Source organism: Leptodactylus fuscus, chromosome 5 (assembly GCF_031893055.1).
Source record: "Leptodactylus fuscus isolate aLepFus1 chromosome 5, aLepFus1.hap2, whole genome shotgun sequence".
NCBI lineage: Eukaryota > Metazoa > Chordata > Amphibia > Anura > Leptodactylidae > Leptodactylus > Leptodactylus fuscus.
In genome coordinates, this window is record NC_134269.1 from 180,539,960 (window position 1) to 180,560,217 (window position 20,258).

General features: G+C 43.3%; 1 protein-coding gene across 1 annotated transcript in view; it reads left to right on the forward strand.

Annotated features, from left to right (window-relative positions):
• The window catches only part of LOC142203773 (A disintegrin and metalloproteinase with thrombospondin motifs 2-like), a 283,879-nt gene that overhangs the window by 133,313 nt on the left and 130,308 nt on the right, over positions 1 to 20,258 (forward strand). The window contains exon 5 of the mRNA XM_075274794.1: positions 7,406 to 7,489. Coding sequence (XP_075130895.1) covers positions 7,406 to 7,489 — 84 coding nt within the window. The remainder of the gene's footprint in view (positions 1 to 7,405; positions 7,490 to 20,258) is intronic.

Below are 20,258 nucleotides of genomic sequence, written 5' to 3' on the forward strand. Positions count from 1 at the left end.
TTTTAACGAAGCATGGCTATATTCTAGTCAGTCAATTTAGTACAGGGTAATAAAAAAATAGTATATTCTCTCATTACAGAGAGAATATTACAATAATTTATTAACATGAAAAGACGCAATATCCAAGTTTTATCTATACACTACAAATGTTCTATGACCGAACAGCCAAGTTCGGTTCCCATTGCTACTCCTACCTGGCCAATCCTACCAACCTACACATCTCCATCCCTCACATTAGGTGGAGTAAAGATAAAAACACCAGGGCTGGATTTATTTGGCCACAGCAGCCATTTATCAATAACAACATTTAATAAATAACAATGTTACTAAACAAATTCAACAAATCATTAAACAATTCCAAGGCTAGGAGGTCCTTGGAGTTACATAAATCTGGCCGTCACTTTGCCCACCACACAATTTTACCACCAGCCATGAACCACAAACTCAGGGGCAACCTATCATCACAGGGGCGAGGTTAGCACTGCAGAGTTGTAGCGCTGGAATCCTGGGTTCGAATCCCGCCAAGGACAACATCTTCAAGGAATTTGTATGTTCTCCCTGTGTTTGCGTGGAATTTCCTCCCATACTCCAAAGACATGCTGATAGGGAAAAAAAATCCTATCAATCCTATATGGGGCTCACAATCTACATTAAAAAAAAAAACCCTATAATCGCAGATGGATTTTTATCACTGATAACTTTTACTCGGGACAACACCAAGCAGGAGCCCAAACAAGCCAACCACATAACTACCAGTTATTTTTGTAGGGGGAAACCAACTACCATGCCTTTCTTCCCCTGCCAATTTTCCACTAGCTCCAGGGACTCCGCCCTGCACGTGCTGCTGCAATGACAATCCACGCTAAGTGCTCCATACTCCATGCTATACAACATTAAAATTAATAGGGAGGGCAGGAGGGAAACTTTCCTTGACCGCAGTGAAATGGTCTGCAGTGAAAGACATCTGTGGGAGGGAGCAGCGCTGCTGCCGATAGGTTAGTGGTTAGGTAGCGCTGTCTCCAGGGCCGCCCCAAGATGTTTCCAGAGCATCCTCTCTGCCGGTCGGTAAGTATGAGAACTTAGTGTTTGTTTGTTTTATAATAGGTCGCTACCTGCTGAAGTATTCCCAGCAGGTATCGACCTATTTACCAACCTCCCCAGGCTTTCTCACTGCCGACCCCGCGTCACCTTATAGTATAGGCCGCGGAGGTCAGCAGTGAGTAGGCCCGAGCCCCAGCCACGATCCCACTGCCGCTATTATTATACTCGGGGGGGCCTTTTCAGACCCCCGAGTATAATAATCGGAGCCCCAGGGGAGGTGAGGGAAAATAATAAACAGTTTTACTCACCTCTCCGGGATCCGATGTTACTCCTAGCTGGCTTCAGGCCTATATGGTAATATCCCAGACGTCACATGGTCTGGGATATTACCATATAGGCCCAAATCCTGTGGTAGTAGTAATAGCCTGTTACTGCTAGCAGAGGCTTTGGGCCTGTATGGCAACAGGCTGCTACTGCTACCATAAGGCTTTGGGCCTGTATGATAATATCCCAGACCACGTGACGTCTGGGATATTACCATATAGGCCTGAAGCCGGCTAGGATTAACATGAGCACAAACTTTAATGTCATGCATTTTCCCCCCTCGGCTTATACCCGAGTCAATAAGTTTTCCCCGTTTTTTTGTGGTGAAATTAGGGGGTCGGCTTATATTCGGGTCGACTTATACTCGAGTATATACAGTATATATTGTAGGGCATTTCATTGTATAGGGACCATTTAGCAAGTATTATAGGCTGTAGGGCTTTTAAGGGGGAATCATACTATATGAAGACCACAGGGGAGCATTTTAATGTGTGGGGTACTAATGAGGCATAATTTTTTAAGTTATTGCAAGACAGATTCAAATAGAAGGTTCATGTCACCTCCACCTCAAAAATATCTCCAGAATACACCCTTTCCTTACCAGAGATACACTAAAGACACTTATTGTCTCTCTGATTCATTCTCGCCTTGACTACTGTAACTCCTTACTAATCGGTCTTCCCCTCACTAAACTCTCCCCTCTACAATCTATTCTGAATGCAGCGGCCAGGCTCATCTATCAGGCTAGACGCTACAGCGATGCCTCTGGTCTGTGCCAGTCGCTACATTGGCTGCCTATTCATTATAGAATAAAATATAAAGTTATCACTCTCATCCACAAGGCTCTCCATAATGCCGCACCTCCCTACATTTCCTCCCTCATCTCTGTCTACCGCCCAACCCGTGTTCTCCGCTCACTCAATGACCTAACACTTACATCCTCTATTATCAGAACCTCCCACACTCATATATAAGACTTCTCCCGAGTTGCACCACTTTTCTGGAATGCTCTACCCCGGACAATCAGATTAACTCCCAATTTCTACAGTTTCAAACGCAAACTAAAGACGCATTTTTTCAGACAGGCCTATCACAATTCCTAATGCAAACCCTTCTTGATGCCTTTTCAGCCTAACATATTTGTCCATGCTCTATCCACATGTTAAAGGACACTACTAGTGACGGCCCATAAAGCTTTGTTTGTGTAATGGCTGCAACCTCTATTACAAAATTGTCTGAACACTGTATAAGCAATGCCACCCCTCCTACCTCTTGTGTCACCCCCTCTACCTCATAGATTGTAAGCTCTTGTGAGCAGGGCCCTCAGTCCCATTGTGTGAAATGACGTTCTTTGTTTTGTATCTGTCTGTATCTGAACCCTACAAATTGTACAGCGCTGCGGAATATGTTGGCGCTATATAAATAAAAGTTGTTGTTGTTGTTGTTGTTGTTGTTATTATTATTATTAGAATGGAAAATCTTCGTTTTTTTTTTTGTTTTGTTTTGTTTTTTTTATTCCATTTGTCCAATCCTCTGACAACAAAATACTTATGAAGCTTGGTGGGTGCAATTTGCCAAAATACCTTGTCCTGGCCCTGGTGACAGATGTTTAGCTACATGGGATAGCACACTAGATTATGGAGGATTTCCATGCAAAACAGTTATCACCTGACTCTGTAATTTCTATAGAATGACCAGTCTTTTGATGCAAATAATATGCTGTTATAAGTGGGAAAGCCTCAAATTACGGTGTAGTTAAATCAAAGAGCCATATTTAATGCTACATTTGCCACAGAAGTACAGGAAAAAAGCCTGTAACATTATCTTTTTGGGTGGGACACTAGCTCTACAGTGTACACATAGAGAAAATAGCTAAGAGAAGGAATGTGGAAGGAGTGCTTGTCTAAACTATCTTATATTTGTCAGAACTAAGCAATGAGATCTGAACTTTTAGGAAAATTTATATCTGACATAAATAACTGCTATTTGTAATATTACTCATGAATGACCTTAATAATAAACTAAAAATAATGAAAGTGTAGAATGTATATACATTATATGGCCTGTTACTCTGCAGAAAGCTGTGACTTTATGAAGGAAAGAATTTTTATTTGGATTGCTGACAATACCGTGGACTTTCCTTGCAGAAGTTCTCTATTTGAATAGGTTGGCTTATGTAGTGTAATATAGCTGCTTATGTAAAACTAGGACAATACAGCACCGTAAATGTCTGAATAAAGAAAAGGAACAATACAATTCTATATCAATAGATCAATACTGATCACACATCTTAATAGAGAGGGAAGTGCTTTCTCTCACCCCCTTAAATCACCCTCCTTGCAGTAGTAGCATGGGGTATAATTTGATCCCCATAGCAGCCTTATACATTTGGATGAAGTTCCTTGTGGTGTTACTTATATTGGGCCTTCCCTATTTTTTTTATTTATTGTCACATTTTCCATTCCCATTGTGGAGTGATCTTATTTTTATTGCCACCATTTTGGGGTATACATGCCGTATATACTAGAGTATAAGCCGACCCGAATATAAGCTGAGGCCCCTAATTTTGCCACAAAAAAATGGGAACTTATTGACTCGAGTATAAGCCTAGGGGGGAAATGCAGCTGCTACTGGAAATTTTAAAAAATTAAAATGGAGTTTTTGGGTACAGTAGTTGCTGGGTGATGGGGAAGGGGGAGGGTGTTTTGGTTGTCTGTCTGCCCCTTCCCTGAGCTTAAAGATCAATTGATTATCTGCAGATCTAAGAGGTCAATGGTTCTTTCATATCATTTTTATATAATTGGTGGGTAAAATGTAATCCAAAACTGTTCCAAATTAACCCCTTCCCGATATCCACAGTAATAGTACAGTATATGTCGGTGCTTTGGTAAATGCTGACCAAGGCACCATTTTCCTGGAGTTACATGGGCATCGCTATTTTCACTAGCAATCCATTGCCATGACAGACGAGAGCCTATTGAAGGCTCCCAGGCTCTATGCAGCCTGTAATCGAAGTGCCAATATTTTGAAATGCATTAGCATTGTAATGCCTTGCATTAGTGATCAATACCAGGCATACATCTACTGCTGAATTGGACCTGTTTCCAAGTCAGGGGAAGGAAGGACTGCCTAGAACAGGGAACAAATGAGACTGGAAGGGTGAGACATCTTTCCTTGGCAACACAGCAGCTCAATTTTCAGGATGAATCAGTAGTCTTGTCATCGGACATCCAGTCAAAATAGTTGGGTTCATTTGTACAACCCGGGGGATGTGGACTGATAGCCAAGGGATCATCACCAGAGGAGAGGGACAAACAACTGCTCCATGGACATTGTTTAATGCCTCCATGTCTGCATTAGTCCACAATCGTAAGAGATGAAAAGAATGGTGGTAAGACATAAGGTCCAGGAAGGCAATATCCCCATTTTGTTTGGAGGAAAAAAGTGTAAAATGATCAATGAGTATGGGTTTACTGGCTACTACAAATTCTCATAAATGACAAGTCATGAGGTTGTGGAAAGAGATATAGGCGGACATGAGTATAAAAGAATAGGTTGTCCACATAAACTGCCACCTTAGGCATGATGCCTCCTGTGGGCACCTATTATATCAGCGTTTGTGTGGATGTGATGAAAGACTGCTGTCACAGGATAAATAACAGAGGGGAGAGAGGACATCTTTGTTGTGTGCCTTTACTGATAGACAGTGGAGGTGAAAAATATCAGCTTACCTTAACAGTGCCTGATTGGCATAAGCTATGGTGAAGGGTCCTAAATTTGACGTGAACGTGTCAGATACCAACGCAGCCTTTGATGTGGTGCCCGAGTAACTCTAGTGTTTTTTTGCCCCTGGTTAGAAATGTAACCGCTGAAATGAGTGAGTGTTTTACCAAGAGCTGCTGTAGTGGTATCCGGAGCTTTCCTACATTGCACATCCATTATTTATTTATGTTTAACTGTAAGAAAATGTTCATTCCATTGGTCGGTATGTTAGCAATGGTACTCTGTCTCTCGTTTAAAAAGAAACTGTTTCACCGCGGAGAGCCGGACATGGTCTGACAGGTTTCCGTCTTCTGCCTGCAGAAGACTGAAACCTCAGAACGGAGATTGGGCAATGGTGGATCCCCCCCCCCCCACACACAGGCTTATACTCGAGTGAATAAGTTTTTCCAGGTTTTCGTGGTAAAATTAGGGGTCTCTGCTTATATTTGGGTCGGCTTATGCTCAAGTATATACAGTATCTGCAGCGAAAAGCTGGACTGCTGCTTTAACTGGTTCAAGACTGGAGTACATGAAGACCACAGCACCAGACACGGTTTTGCCATTTTATTGGTTGGTCTAGCGACCTAGTGTTTTTTTGCATAGATTTTTCAGTGAACAATATTTTTTTAATTATCTTTTTTAGACACTGTCATTTGTCATTTTATTTAATTCAACTGAGATCAAATTTTTTCATATACTCACAAATAAACATGCTAAGATGATAAATATTAAATCAGCCAATCAGCCCTGTGGTCTTACATAAATATTGTATGATATAAAATAACCAAACTTATTGAAAAACAAACTAGCTGGTACCCGCGACTTCGTCTGCGGTGATTGTAGAAGTGAGTAAATACAGGCGCGGGTAAGGTTTTTGTACTGTGTATAAGGGATGGGATATGAAATGTAACTGTGTATCTTGTTTTTGCTGTAATTCTGAGAACACATGAGACTTTTGTGTTGAAGGTAATTTGTATTTCAGCTGCTATATGGTGTTGTTATAAACTGTACATAGTGTCTTTGGGACAGAGGTATTGCAGGTTAATATACTTCGATATACGACATTGTATGATTTGTTATTTTCCGCCAGTACATGTAAGTTTTGGGCACAGGATACTCTTGAGCAAGCCACATAAAGTCTGGCCCTGTGCATGACAGTTTAGTAACTCCATGCGCCTCTTATTAATAGCAATTAACCCCATAATGTCCCTCACATTAACCCCTGTGTGAGAGTTACTGATAGAGATGAGCGAGTACTGTTCGGATCAGCCGATCCGAAGAGCACGCTGGCATAGAAATGAATGGTACTTCCAAGCGGAAGTACCAGGTGCATCCATTCATTTCTATGGAGCGTGCTGTTCGGATCGGCTGATGCGAACAGTACTCGCTCATCTCTAGTTACTGATATGTGAGAGACTTGGAGGTAATAATTAAGTATCTTCATTATTGAGGTCTTTTATTAGTACCTCCATATGTCTCACATATTAGTAACCTTTATATGAGGCACACAGGGGTTAATATGAGGGACATGATGGGGTTTATTCCTATTAATGTGAGGCACATGGAGTTACTAACCCTAAACTAATAACCCCAAATGCCTGACATTAATGAGAATAGGAACTAAAGGAAGATAGCTGTGTGTTTCTTACTTTCAGTTTGCTAGCAGCTTCCTCTCCTCCTCGGGGAATGTTTGCAGGGTGCAGATGGCAGGAGCTATCACTATAGCAGGCAGGCAGAGACTTGAGCGAATAAGCTCCACCCCCGGGGTTTCCTGCACCCCTCTCAAAGGGGAGTGTCCTTATGCCTCAGCTCTAGCAGAGCACAGACTTCATTTAACTCTTGCAGGTCCTGTGCTGCTGGTGTGCCAGTGAAATATGGCAGGAGTGCCACTCTTGGCACGTGTGCCAGGGGTTGCTGACCTCTGCTGTAGGGGGTAATATAAATTTTGTGGCTTGCTATGGTCCAAAGTGTGTGAGATTGCAGAGATAGTGATGTGAGTTTGGGTTTTGTGGGGGTCCTGGGAAAAATGTATGTGCGCTATTGTGATGAAAAGTAGTGTAGTGACTATGTTTGTGGAAAATTTCAGCCAAATCGGTGGAGCGGTTTTTGCCTGATTGACCGCCAAACATTCGAACATCCAAAGTCACAAACCCACAGCATTCACATGCACCACAATATTGAGTTTATAGAAAGTTGGAGTTGAGAAAAAGAACACGGTTTACTTTAAAGTGTATATAACCTATCCTTGCGTATAACTTTAATTTTCATTGTTTTATAGGTCAATGAAATCTACCACGATGAGTCACTGGGGGCGCATATTAACGTTGTTCTAGTGAGGATAATAATGTTAAGCCACAGCAAAGTAAGTATCCAGGTGTACATGTTTTGTTTAGTATGTGCATGTGCTCCTTAGTAGTAATGGATATTCTTTGTATTTCAGTTTTGAGCAGAGTACATAATAGTTTTTTCTTGCTGCATTGTTTTATTTCAAAGATGGAGAGAATTCTGTAGTTGGTGCAGACCCAATGCCAGTTTGATATAGCCCTGTACAATAACCCTATAAATGGCTACTGCACAGTACCACTACTCTTTTCTTGTATATATGGGCACAGCAGAGTGCCAGTTCGTGTATATATATATGGTTACTGCACAGTACTGCTAACCTTATCATGTACACTATGTGATCAAAAGTACCCAGACACCTGGCTGAAAATCACTTACAAGTTCGTGGCGCCCTCCATCGGTAATGGAGGGGGCTTGCACCCCTTAATGTTTTGCATGGCACTATCACAGCACAGGCCTACATTGATGTTTTAAATACCTTCTTGCTTCCCACTGTTGAAGAGCAATTCGGGGATGGCAATTGCATCTTTCAACACGATCGAGCACCTGTTCATACTGCACGGCCTGTGGCGAAGTGGTTACACGACAATAACATCTCTGTAATGGACTGTCCTGACAAATCCTATAGAACACCTTTGGGATGTTTTGGAGCGCCGACTTCGTGCCAGGCCTCACCGACCTACATTGATACCTCTCCTCAGTGCAGCACTCCGTGAAGAATAGGCTGCCATTCCCCAAGAAATCTTCCAGCACCTGATTGAACGTATGCCTGTGAGAGTGGAAGCTGTCATCAAGGTTAAGGGTGGGCCAACACCATATTGAATTCCAGCATTACCGATGGAGGGCGCCACAAACTTGTAAGTCATTTTCAGCCAGGTGTCTGGATACTTTTGATCACATAGTGTATATACAGGGACTACACAATGCCATCTCATTATTTATTTATTTTTGTCATCTTTCATATGTGTGCTGGAGAATACCACTTCTCCCAGGATAGGGTTAAATTACCATATTTAGGTCCATTGTTTTAATCTATAAGAGGATCAGAACAATAGACAATAATGATGCCAGATTGATGGATATGAACAGTGTACTTTCCATTTATATTGATCATTGTTGACGTCAAAGTAAAAATAAAAACTCTAAAACCCCTTCCGTATGGCACTTTAAGTGCTAAAACATGTTTACAAAAACATGGAAAGGAACCCTTGTGTTTAACATTGGCTTTGGTATAGTAAGCAGGTAAAAGAAAAGGGTATAAAGTCCAGTTAATTGTACCAATGGCAGTTATTAAAATATCAACTTTATTCATCCAAATAGAACATTTCTGGTAGAAAATTCACAAATTATAGAGCATATAAAATAAAGCTACAACATGATATCATGGATATAACAGTAATGGCAAATATACATACAAACACGGCTGTTGGTTGGAACACAGCATAAGAAAACGGACTGATGCCACACTAGATCTGACTCCAAAGAATCTGACCCCGAGATCATATACCTTGTTGCATTTTATGGAACCTTGACCCCCAAGCAACTTCCTGCAACCTCTCACCTGTGATGTCATAATTTTTCTTTGTTCAATAAACTGAGACCTGGCCACTTAAGACTTCCAATTGACCAGTGTCATCGTTGTGTAAATGCCCGAGCAACTGTGATACTGAATGCTTCTTGCTCCTCTGTGGAAGTGGGATAGGAAAGCTGTCCCTGGCGCTACACCGGCTGATTAGGCCCTACCTGAGGGTGTTCGTCAGCTGTACCCAAGCTAAGCTTGGCCCTGACAACTACTAGCTCTCTAAACGCGAAAACCTGACAGACAGATGGGGTGAGAGCTGAAAGAGGCTGGGGACTGGGATACTAGAGGCGGTCACCTCTAACAAAAGAATAGGTGCAGCTGCAAACAGTAACAACTAGGATGGGACATACTGGAGAACTAACAGGTGCAGCACAACCATAAACACACATCAGGAATTGAGGAGGGAAAAAGTGGAGTAGTGAGGAAAGGGTATCACAGGGCAGGGGCAAAATAAACCTGAAGCCCTAAACAAAAACTCACTAATATGAAAACAGTGACAGGCAACCAGAAATGCAGGACAGGAGTTGAGTAGAAATGTTGAGGGTGAAACAGACTCTCATACAGAACAAACTCACACCACTTCCAATCCAGCTCTTGAGAGCGTGCAACTCCCACAATACACTCCTACTAAACTGGGCAAAGATTCCTAGATAGTAACAACGAAAACCGGCGAGGACTGAAGCCAACAGTCAATCTTATACAGACCCCAGAAAGGCTTGATAGGTTGATGACAATGTTCAACACCTGAAGTTCGTATCTACTGAGACACCCAGCCAGCTCAAGTATACACTGAGGCAGATACCCAATCACCAACTAGACAGCTCAGTGACAAAGAGACAGACCAGAGAGTCACAGGACATCGGCTCAAATCCCCAGACAAACACCGCCAGAAAATACACTACAAATTTATAAAACAACTCAGGTCCTGACAACCAGGAGTCTTAATATTTGGGTTTGGGGGCTAAAGACTTGACAATTAGGGGCCTTCTATATTGAATGTGCTTCCTGGGACTTATAAACCACCTGTCTCTTGGCTTGTGGATTGAAAATAACATCCAAATTAGAGTTACTGTATGCAGGAAACAGACTTATCTCATACCTACTGACACATTGCACTAAATCCTGCTTTGTTTAGGAATGAATAAAAAAAATAAAATAACTAGTCCAAACAGTATACCAATTATACAATTCATCAGTATCCCAAGCACCAATGGATTTTGCCTTAGACCGATTTCATCAGGATTTAGGTGCATGGCAGGTAGAGTGAGCAAAATATATAGAAACTCTGCATTAACCACCTAACAGTTACATTAAAATTTCAAAAACCCTCTGAAAGGACAATATGCACATTATACCCCCTTAGCCATCTAACACATTGAAGCCTTACGCTAGTAACATTTTATTGTTCTCTACATTCCCGCTTTCATAGCTTTTTAAATTTTATTTCAATGTAGATTTACCAAAGCTTATATTTTGTGGGTACATAAGACTTTTTAATGAGTCTTTATTACTTTTTGTTTTTGAGAGGTGAGATAATCATAAAACATCAATTCTGCCATCTGAATTTTAAGTATTACGGAATTTATCATGTACAATAAATTTAGTAATTTTATTTTAGTGGCTGTTATGGATATGACAATACCAATTGTGTGGTTGTTAACAAGGGTAAGACAATGTCTATGTTTCCTTCTTTTCTGTAAAGCGACTTAAGTGCTGTGATCAACATTGACCACAATATATAAAGGGTTAAATGGTAGGTTTGATTTCTGACTGATAAAGGAGGAGGTAACATCATGAACAAAATTCCATGGTACTCCTTCCCCTAGAAGAATAATAAAATAATTCTCTCCCTGCACACTGTCAGCTGCAGATGTATTCTTACACACTAGTTTAAGGTGAAGCTGTGAGTATATGCATCTACACGTTAACCAATAATATCTCAATATCTAGGTGGGCTCCAAAGTTAGATCTGTACAGCTAAGAGATCATGTCTTATATAACATGGACTCAGAACTTGGCTTTGATATCCATATTCGTAGGCGTGATTGTTTAGAAGAAGGGCATTTTGTACTACTTCATCAGGTTGAAGAGGACAGCGGACTGAAAGTCCCCCTAAAGTCTCCTTGTGAATGGAGTTCCAGTGCAATTGTGTGACTGGCGCTCTAATTACTTTTATGGGGCTGCTGGAACTGTGATGCAGTTGAAATCTAGAGCAGTTGAAATCTAAAGCAAGAGAAAGAGTTAGTGGGGGACTGTGACAGCCAATCCATCGATAAAAGTTTCAATAGTGTGGCCATAGATGTCACAATGCGTGGCACATTGACTAATTTGTAGTTATTACATAGACATTGCAAGGATTGAGCACATGTGGATGTAAACTGATGTATGAGCACGCAGCACAGAACGCAAGGGGTGCCATTGGGTTTTTGTAGGGCAGATTTTGCTGGTAACATTTTTCGATGATTTGTTGCATTTGCAGTGTTCCTGAAGTGACAGAACAGAAACACCCCCACCCCCAACATTACCTAGTTTTAGAGTCCTTAATTATTTAGTCCTTAAATAATTTATCTAGTGATTAGTACATTTTTCCAATAAATTTTGCTTAATTATTATTTTTTAATATGAATATTATTATTACTATTACGTTTTTTAGCACCCACAATTTCTTACACAATGCTTTCTGAGTATGAAAATACTCCATATATGGTTATAAACTTCTGTCTCTGCACAAAATAGGATTCAGAAGTAGCAGAAGTGGGCAGATTTTTTGTAAATAATATTCAGGTACCATTCAAGTCTGTTATGCTTTCTTATACAAGATGATATACTAGAATATATGCTATTCATCAAAAGCTGCACTTTTGAGACATTTTTGATTTATTTAAAGGGATCCTATCATTTAAACACTTTTTTTTTCTAGTTGACACGTCAGAATAGCCTTAAGAAAGGATATTTCGTCTCCTACCTTTATAAGTCCGTTTTTTGTGGGTATGCAAATTAGTTATCTTGCAGCACTGGGGGCGGGCCCCAGTACTCAAACAGCACTGAGGGTGTCCCCAATGGTGCGAGAGAACTCTCTCCAGCGACGCCTCCATCTTCAGCAGCAACCGCCTCTTCACGCCTTCTTCTGGCTGGGGTCAGACTTGTGTGCCTATGCAGTCGGCTCAACCATCGGAACCCAGGCAGAACCAAGTGCACAGGCCACGCGGCGGCCACGTTTTTGGAGGCTGCTTCCGCGCACACGCGCAGTACACTCCTGCGCATGCGCATACCTCAGTGTATTCTTGAGTTGACTTGGTGTCTCACTAGATACTAACTTCAGATGTTGAACATTGTCATCAACCTATCAAGTCTTTCTGGGGTCTGTATAAGCCTAACTGTTGGCTTCAGTCCTCACCGGTTTTCATTGTTACTATCTAGGATTCTTTGCCCAGTTTAGTAGGAGTGTATTGTGGGAGTTGCACGCTCTCAGGAGCTGGATTGGAAGTGGTGTGAGTTTGTTCTATGTGAGAGTCTGTTTTACCCTCAACATTTCTACTCAACTCCTGTCCTGCATTTCTGGTTGCCTGTCACTGTTTTGGTATTAGTGAGTTTTTGTTTAGGGCTTCAGATTTATTTTGCCCCTGTCCCGTGATACCCTTTCCTCACTACTCCACTTTTTCCCTCCTCAATTCCTGTTGTGTGTTTATGGTTGTGCTGCACCTGTTAGTTCTCCAGTACGTCCCATCCTAGATGTTACTGTTTGTAGCTGCACCTATTCTTTCGTTAGGGGTGACCGCCTCTAGTATCCCAGTCCCTAGCCTCTTTCAGCTCTCACCCCACCTGTCTGTCAGGTCTTCACGTTTAGAGAGCTAGTAGTTGTCGGGGCCAAGCTTAGCTTGGGTACAGCTGACGAACACCCTCAGGTAGGGCCTAATCAGCCAGCATAGCGCCAGGGACAGCTTTCCTACCCCATTTCCACAGAGGTGCAAGAAGCATTCAGTATCACAGTTGCTTGAGCATTTACACAACCATGACACTGGTCAATTGGAAGTTTTAAGTGGCCAGGTCTCAGTTTATTGAACAAAGAAAAATTATGACATCACAGGTGAGAGGTTGCTTGGGGGTCAGGGTTCCATAAAATGCAACAAGGTATATGATCTTGGGGTCAGATTCTCTGGAGTCACATCTAGTGTGGTATCGGTCCACTTTTTTGGAGGCTGCTTCCGCGCACATGCGCAGTACGCTCCTGCGCATGTGCACGCAAGCAGCCTCCAAAAAAATGGCCGCCGGCCGGCCTGTGCACTCGGCTCTGCCTGGGTCCCGATGGTCGAGCCGACTGCACAGGCACACAAGTCTGACCCCAGCCGGAAGAAGACGTGAAGAGACGGTTGCTGCAGAAGATGGAGGCATCGCTGGAGAGTTTGAGCGCTGCGGCCCGCCCCCAGTGCTGCGAGAGAACTCATTTGCATCCCGAGAAAAAAACTCATTTTTCACCCAACGGCGGACCGGAGACGTCTTATAAAGGTAGGAGACAAATAGGCTATTCCGACGTGTCAACTAGAACAAAAAGTGTTTAAATGATAGGATCCCTTTAACACTGCTGCTAGCGGGTCTATAAACATAACAAACAGTACTCACCTCTCCCTGAACTTTCATTACTAATGGACCATTCTTCAGTATACAGATCCTTTGTCTGATGTCACCAGTGACGTCACATTTGTGCAAGGAGATCACTGCAGCCATTCTCAGGCCTAAGCATTGACCTCTTCACAAACAGCATGTGACATGAATGGACCTGCTGCTGCTGGAGACCGAGGACCGGGGACAACTAAATACTTGTCTGTTAATTTTATTGGGCTACTATAAAATAATTTCAAAGATGTCTTTGAATACCCCTTTTGGGTTTTAAGCATTCTGCCGCAGTGTGGTTCTGTGTTTGGGAAAAGACATGAGATCAGAAACAAGAACATAATTTTGGATCGGTAGAAAATTTAGACTTCTGTAATGAATACAAACTGTAACGTAGATTCTCCTTTTTAATACATTTTTTAAAATGTTTTTGCCAACAATAAAATGTGTCTAAAATATGGGGTGGGGGTGGGGGGTAAATGTACTAATGAACTTTTTTATTCTCATTTGTTCCACGTTATTATTTATCAAGTTTTCTTATTAATTATTATTAGAAAGTACACAGAGACCTTTTAGCCTAGTAACAGCAACAAATGCAAGATCATTAATTCCGGATTACAAGTATTCAGGGTTACATCAGACTATTATCACCCAACCATTAGGGTTATATGCTTTTGTAGCCATGGCAATCCTAACACAACAGCATTTGAGAAGAGCTTGTGGCTGCTGACTGTGCTGACATTCTGTATCCAAATACATTTTGCAACTAAAATTGTTGTTCTTAATCAAATTGAAGGCAAAGACGGATATATCTGTACCATATCGCTATACAAAGACCAGCATACCCTATAATACTGCAATATAGTGAGCATAAAGTGACCAGCAGGCCATATGCAGAGTACACCAATTCATATAGCATTGGCAAGATGCAGTCAGAGACCAAATACATAACAATTACCTCCAGTGACTCTCAGGTATTTAGAGTTACTTACTTTCAGCATCCAGCCCAGGGTGCCATGACATCTCCTCTGTAAATGGAAGGGGTTACTAAGGGGAACAATCCTCGGAGGAGTGGGAAGGTGGAATATGCTAATGCTGGTGGTGGTGGTGGAGTGGAAAGAGATTAAATGCTTCTGTCAGTGGGGGCTGAGTGGGAAAGGAGAGAATGCTGCTGTCACTAAGGCAGATGTGGGGAGAATGCTGCGGCCATTGGGGACCAATTGTGTAATGAATGCTGTTGCCACTTGCCAGCGGTGAAGAAGTTTCAAAGACATGAAATGGGGTGAAGGTGGAGGGAATTCTGCTGTCGGTGGGAAAGGGGGAAAATGCTGATACATCTGCCACTGGGAGAGTATTTGGGAGAATACTACAATAAGTACCTGTAGCAGGATATTATAGAAGAAGAGTAGAAGAACACTGTCATATACAGGTTGATTTATATGTGAATTACAACAGCATTTCTGTATAAGAAGAATAATAAATTTTGACAGTGTCCAGTCTTGCTTACTCTAACCACACAGGCGGTTTGTCAGCCTTATGCGCAGTTAGGTTCAGACATATTTGGACAGTGACACAATCTTCATGGTTTGGGCTATACATGCATCTCACTGGATTTGAGATGAAACAACTTAAAGTGTATACTTTCAGGTGTAATGCAAGGGGTTGAACAAAAATCTCCTTTGAAACGTTTACAAATTGCAACCATTTATCTACAAAGCCTCCTCATTCAGGGGCTCAAGGGTAATTAAAATCTTCATTTTTAATACTTTATAGAGAATTCTTTGCATCCAATGACTGCCTGAAGTCTTGAAGTTATGTCTTAAACAAGTTAAAGACATTCTCAATCAGTTCCAGATTCCACTTCTTTTTCTGAAAAACTCCTGGTTTCTTATATAGTATGTTTTGGGTCATTATCCATCTATACTGAGAAGCCATCCAATGAACCCTGCTGCATTTTTGGGCTAATCTGAGCAAAAAGTCTATCCCTGGACACTTCAGATTTCATCTGGCTGCTTTTGTCTTCTGTCACATCATCTATACACACTAGTGACCTAGTGCCATTGAAAGCCATGCATGCCTCCACCATCACACTGCCTCCACCATGTTTTACAGAGGATGTGGTATGCTTTGGATTATGAGCTGTTCCAAGCCTTCTCCATACCATCATTCTGGTATAGGTTGATTTTAATTCATGTGTCCAAAGAATGCTGTTCCAGAATTTTGCTGGCTTCTTTATGGGTTTTTTGGCAAACGCTAATGTGGCCTTTCTATTTTTGAGTCTGATAAATGGTTTGCACCTTGTGATGAACCCTCGGTATTTGCTCTCTTGAAGTCTTTGCTTTATGGCTGACTTAGATACTGATTAATGTATGGAGACCTGAAATGAAAGGTTCTCGTTGGGGTAGAGATCTGCGCTGACTGGTAGAATGCGTGTTTCGGGCTGTTACAGGCAATTTCTCAAGTGCAAAGATGCATCTGGCCCGAAGTATCCTGCACTCTTTGCACTTGAGAAAGGGCCTATAACGGCCTGAAACGCGTCGTACTAGTTTACCCTTCTGTAATAAATAAATTTTTGCATTGGACAATCTGGTCTTCATGTAATTTCTTCTACCAGTGAGCACAGATCTCTACCCCAACAAGAACCTTTGGTTCCTGGTCTTCATACATTTCCTCTCCAGTTCTCTGGTGTTTTGTTGGATCTGCAGCCACTCTCACCTTGATCCTGCTTCAGAAAGCAACCAAAAGGGTTTGTGACTACTCACAACCCTCCCAGATGAGAGGCCAACTGGTCAATTTATAAACTTGCTATTGGTTTTTCTCAGAACGTGTCTCATATACTACACTCCGAGTGCTTGGTGTCTCTCCTTTGTTTTATTATTTAGGTACTGATTAATGAAGGAATAGCCCATGTAGCCCATTAAATAGCATGTCAGATAATTGCCCAATTACCTTTGGTCCCTTGAAAAAGAGGCAGCTACAGATTACAGAGCTGAAATTCCTAAATCCAATTAGGATGTGAATTCCCTCAAGTTAAAGCTTTGAGTCTGCACTTTATGTCCATATTGGTTATATAACTGATCTTGAATATGTTTCGGTAAACAGCTAAAATGCCAAAACTTGTGTCACTGCCCAAATATTTCTGGACCTAACTGTCTACAGTACACACTGATACAAAGAAAGCTGTCAGTCAGCTCTCCAAGGAGCCCAGGCAGGATTTACTTTTTTTTACTGATAATTTGTGGTCCAAACCATATAATATTATATATAGAGATGAGCGAACACTAAAATGTTCGAGGTTCGAAATTCGAATCGAACAGCCGCTCACTGTTCGTGTGTTCGAACGGGTTTCGAACCCCATTATAGTCTATGGGGAACATATACTCGTTAAGGGGGAAACCCAAATCCGTGTCTGGAGGGTCACCAAGTCCACTATGACACCACAGGAAATAATGCCAACACCTCTGGAATGACACTGGGACAGCAGGGGAAGCATGTCTGGGGGCATCTAACACACCAAAGACCCTCTATTACCCCAACATCACAGCCTAACAACTACACACTTTACACACTCAATACCACCTCTCTGACAGTAGGAAAACACCTTGAAACATGTGTATTTGGCACTTGCAGTGAGGAAAGCTTGTCACCAGCAGTGAATTTGGCCCTTGTAGTAAGTTGAGGTTGGCACCAACATTTGTTTTGAAAATCAGGGTGGATTGAGCCTCTAACCAGCAGAGTTTAGGCAAATTCATGGTGGAGGGAGCCTCTAAAAACCCCAGTTTGGACCAATTCATGGTGGAGGGAGCCTCTAAAAACCCCAGTTTGGACCAATTCATGGTGGAGGGAGCCTCTAAAAAACCCAGTTTGGACCAATTCATGGTGGAGGGAGCCTCTAAACAGCCCAGTTTGGACCAATTCATGGTGGAGGGAGCCTCTAAAAACCCCAGTTTGGACCAATTCATGCTGGAGGGAGCCTCTAAACAGCCCAGTTTGGGCAAATTCATGGTGGAGGGAGCCTCTAAAAACCCCAGTTTGGACCAATTCATGGTGGAGGGAGCCTCTAAAAACCCCAATTTGGACCAATTCATGGTGGAGGGAGCCTCTAAACAGCCCAGTTTGGGCAAATTCATGGTGGAGGGAGCCTCTAAAAACCCCAGTTTGGACCAATTCATGGTGGAGGGAGCCTCTAAAAACCCCAGTTTGGACCAATTCATGGTGGAGGGAGCCTCTAAAAAACCCAGTTTGGACCAATTCATGGTGGAGGGAGCCTCTAAACAGCCCAGTTTGGGCAAATTCATGGTGGAGGGAGCCTCTAAAAACCCCACTTTGGACCAATTCATGGTGGAGGGAGCCTCTAAAAACCCCAGTTTGGACCAATTCATGGTGGAGGGAGCCTCTAAAAACCCCAGTTTGGACCAATTCATGGTGGAGGGAGCCTCTAAAAAACCCAGTTTGGACCAATTCATGGTGGAGGGAGCCTCTAACCAGCCCAGTTTGGACCAATTCATGGTGGAGAGAGCCTCTAAAAACCCCAGTTTGGACCAATTCATGGTGGAGGGAGCCTCTAAACAGCCCAGTTTGGACCAATTCATGGTGGAGGGAGCCTCTAAAAACCCCAATTTGGACCAATTCATGGTGGAGGGAGCCTCTAACCAGCCCAGTTTGGACCAATTCATGGTGGAGGGAGCCTCTAACCAGCCCAGTTTGGACCAATTCATGGTGGAGGGAGCCTCTAAAAACCCCAGTTTGGGCAAATTCATGGTGGAGGGAGCCTCTAACCAGCAGAGTTGTGGGAAAGCAGGGTGGAGGGAGCCTCTAACCAGCAGAGTTGGTGGAAATCAGGGTGGAGGGAGCCTCTAACCAGCAGAGTTGGGGGAAATCATGTTGGAGGGAGCCTAGTATTAGCAGAATTGTGCAACGCTTATGGTGGATGAGTATGAGGATGCGGAGGAATTGGAGAGGTTGAGTACAGACATGGAGTTTCATGTTGGGGTGCTTTACACAGGTGGGCACAAAAATGAAGGCTCTGTCCAGTGGTGGTTCATTTTTATCAAAGTGAGCCGGTCGGCACTCTCAGCTGACAGACGGGTGCGCTTGTCAGTGATGATGCCACCGGCTGCACTGAACACCCTCTCAGATAGGACGCTGGCGGCAGGACAGGACAGCACCTCCAAGGCATATAGGGCAAGTTCAAGCCACAGGTCCAACTTCGACACCCAATACGTGTAGGGCGCAGAGGGGTCGGAGAGGACAGGGCTGTGGTCGGAAAGGTATTCCCGCAACATGCGCCTATACTTCTCACGCCTGGTGACACTAGGACCCTCTGTGGCGGCACTTTGGCGAGGGGGTGCCATCAAGGTGTCCCAGACCTTAGACAGTGTGCCCCTCGTTTGTGTGGACCGGTGAGAACTTGGTCGCCTACTGGAGGAACTGTCCTCCCTGCCGCCAACGTCACATGCTGGAAACATCTCCATCATATTCTGCACCAATTGCCTGTGGCAAGCATTGATGCGATTGGCCCTCCCCTCTACCGGAATAAAAGACGAGATGTTGTTTTTATACCGGGGGTCAAGGATAGCAAAGATCCAGTACTGGTTGTCCTCCATGATTTTGACAATACGCTTGTCGGTTGTAAAGCACCCCAACATGAACTCAGCCATGTCTGCCACAGTGTTAGTTGGCATGACTCCTCTGGCCCCACCGGAAAGTTCAATCTCCATTTCCTCCTCATCCTCCATGTCTACCCATCCGCGCTGCAACAATGGGACGATTCGAAGTTGCCCGGAAGCCTCCTGTATCACCATCACATCATCGGACAACTCTTCTTCCTCCTCCTCCTCCTCCTCCATTAAACGCGATGAAGCGGACAGATGTGTGGACCTACTCTCCAGCTGTGACGGATCGGATGCTATCCCTGACTCCTCTGTGTGATCTGAGTTATCCCTGATGTCAATCAGGGATTCTCTCAGAACACACAAGAGCGGGATTGTAAGGATCATCATCGCATCCTCAGAGCTCACCCTCCTTGTGGACTCCTCAAACACCCGTAGGATGTCACAAAGGTCTCTCATCCATGGCCACTCATGGATGAGAAACTGAGGCAGCTGACTTTGTGGCACCCTAGGGTTTTGTAGCTGGTATTCCATCAAAGGTCTCTGCTGCTCAACCACTCTATTCAACATCTGAAACGTTGAGTTCCAGCGTGTGGGGACGTCGCACAAAAGCCGGTGTTGTGTTACATGTAGGCGTTGCTGGAGAGATTTTAAGCTAGCAGCGGCTACTGTCGACTTGCGAAAGTGGGCGCACATGCGCCGCACTTTCACCAGTAGCTCTGGAACATTGGGGTAGCTCTTTAGGAAACGTTGCACCACTAGGTTGAAGACGTGGGCCAGGCATGGAACATGTTGGAGTCCGGCAAGCTCCAGAGCTGCTACCAGGTTCCGGCCGTTATCACAAACGACCATGCCTGGGCCCAGGTGCAGCGGCTCAAACCATATTGCCGTCTCATCGAGGAGGGCATCCCTCACCTCGGAGGCAGTGTGCTGTCTGTCCCCCAAGCTGATCAGCTTCAGCACAGCCTGCTGACGTCTACCAA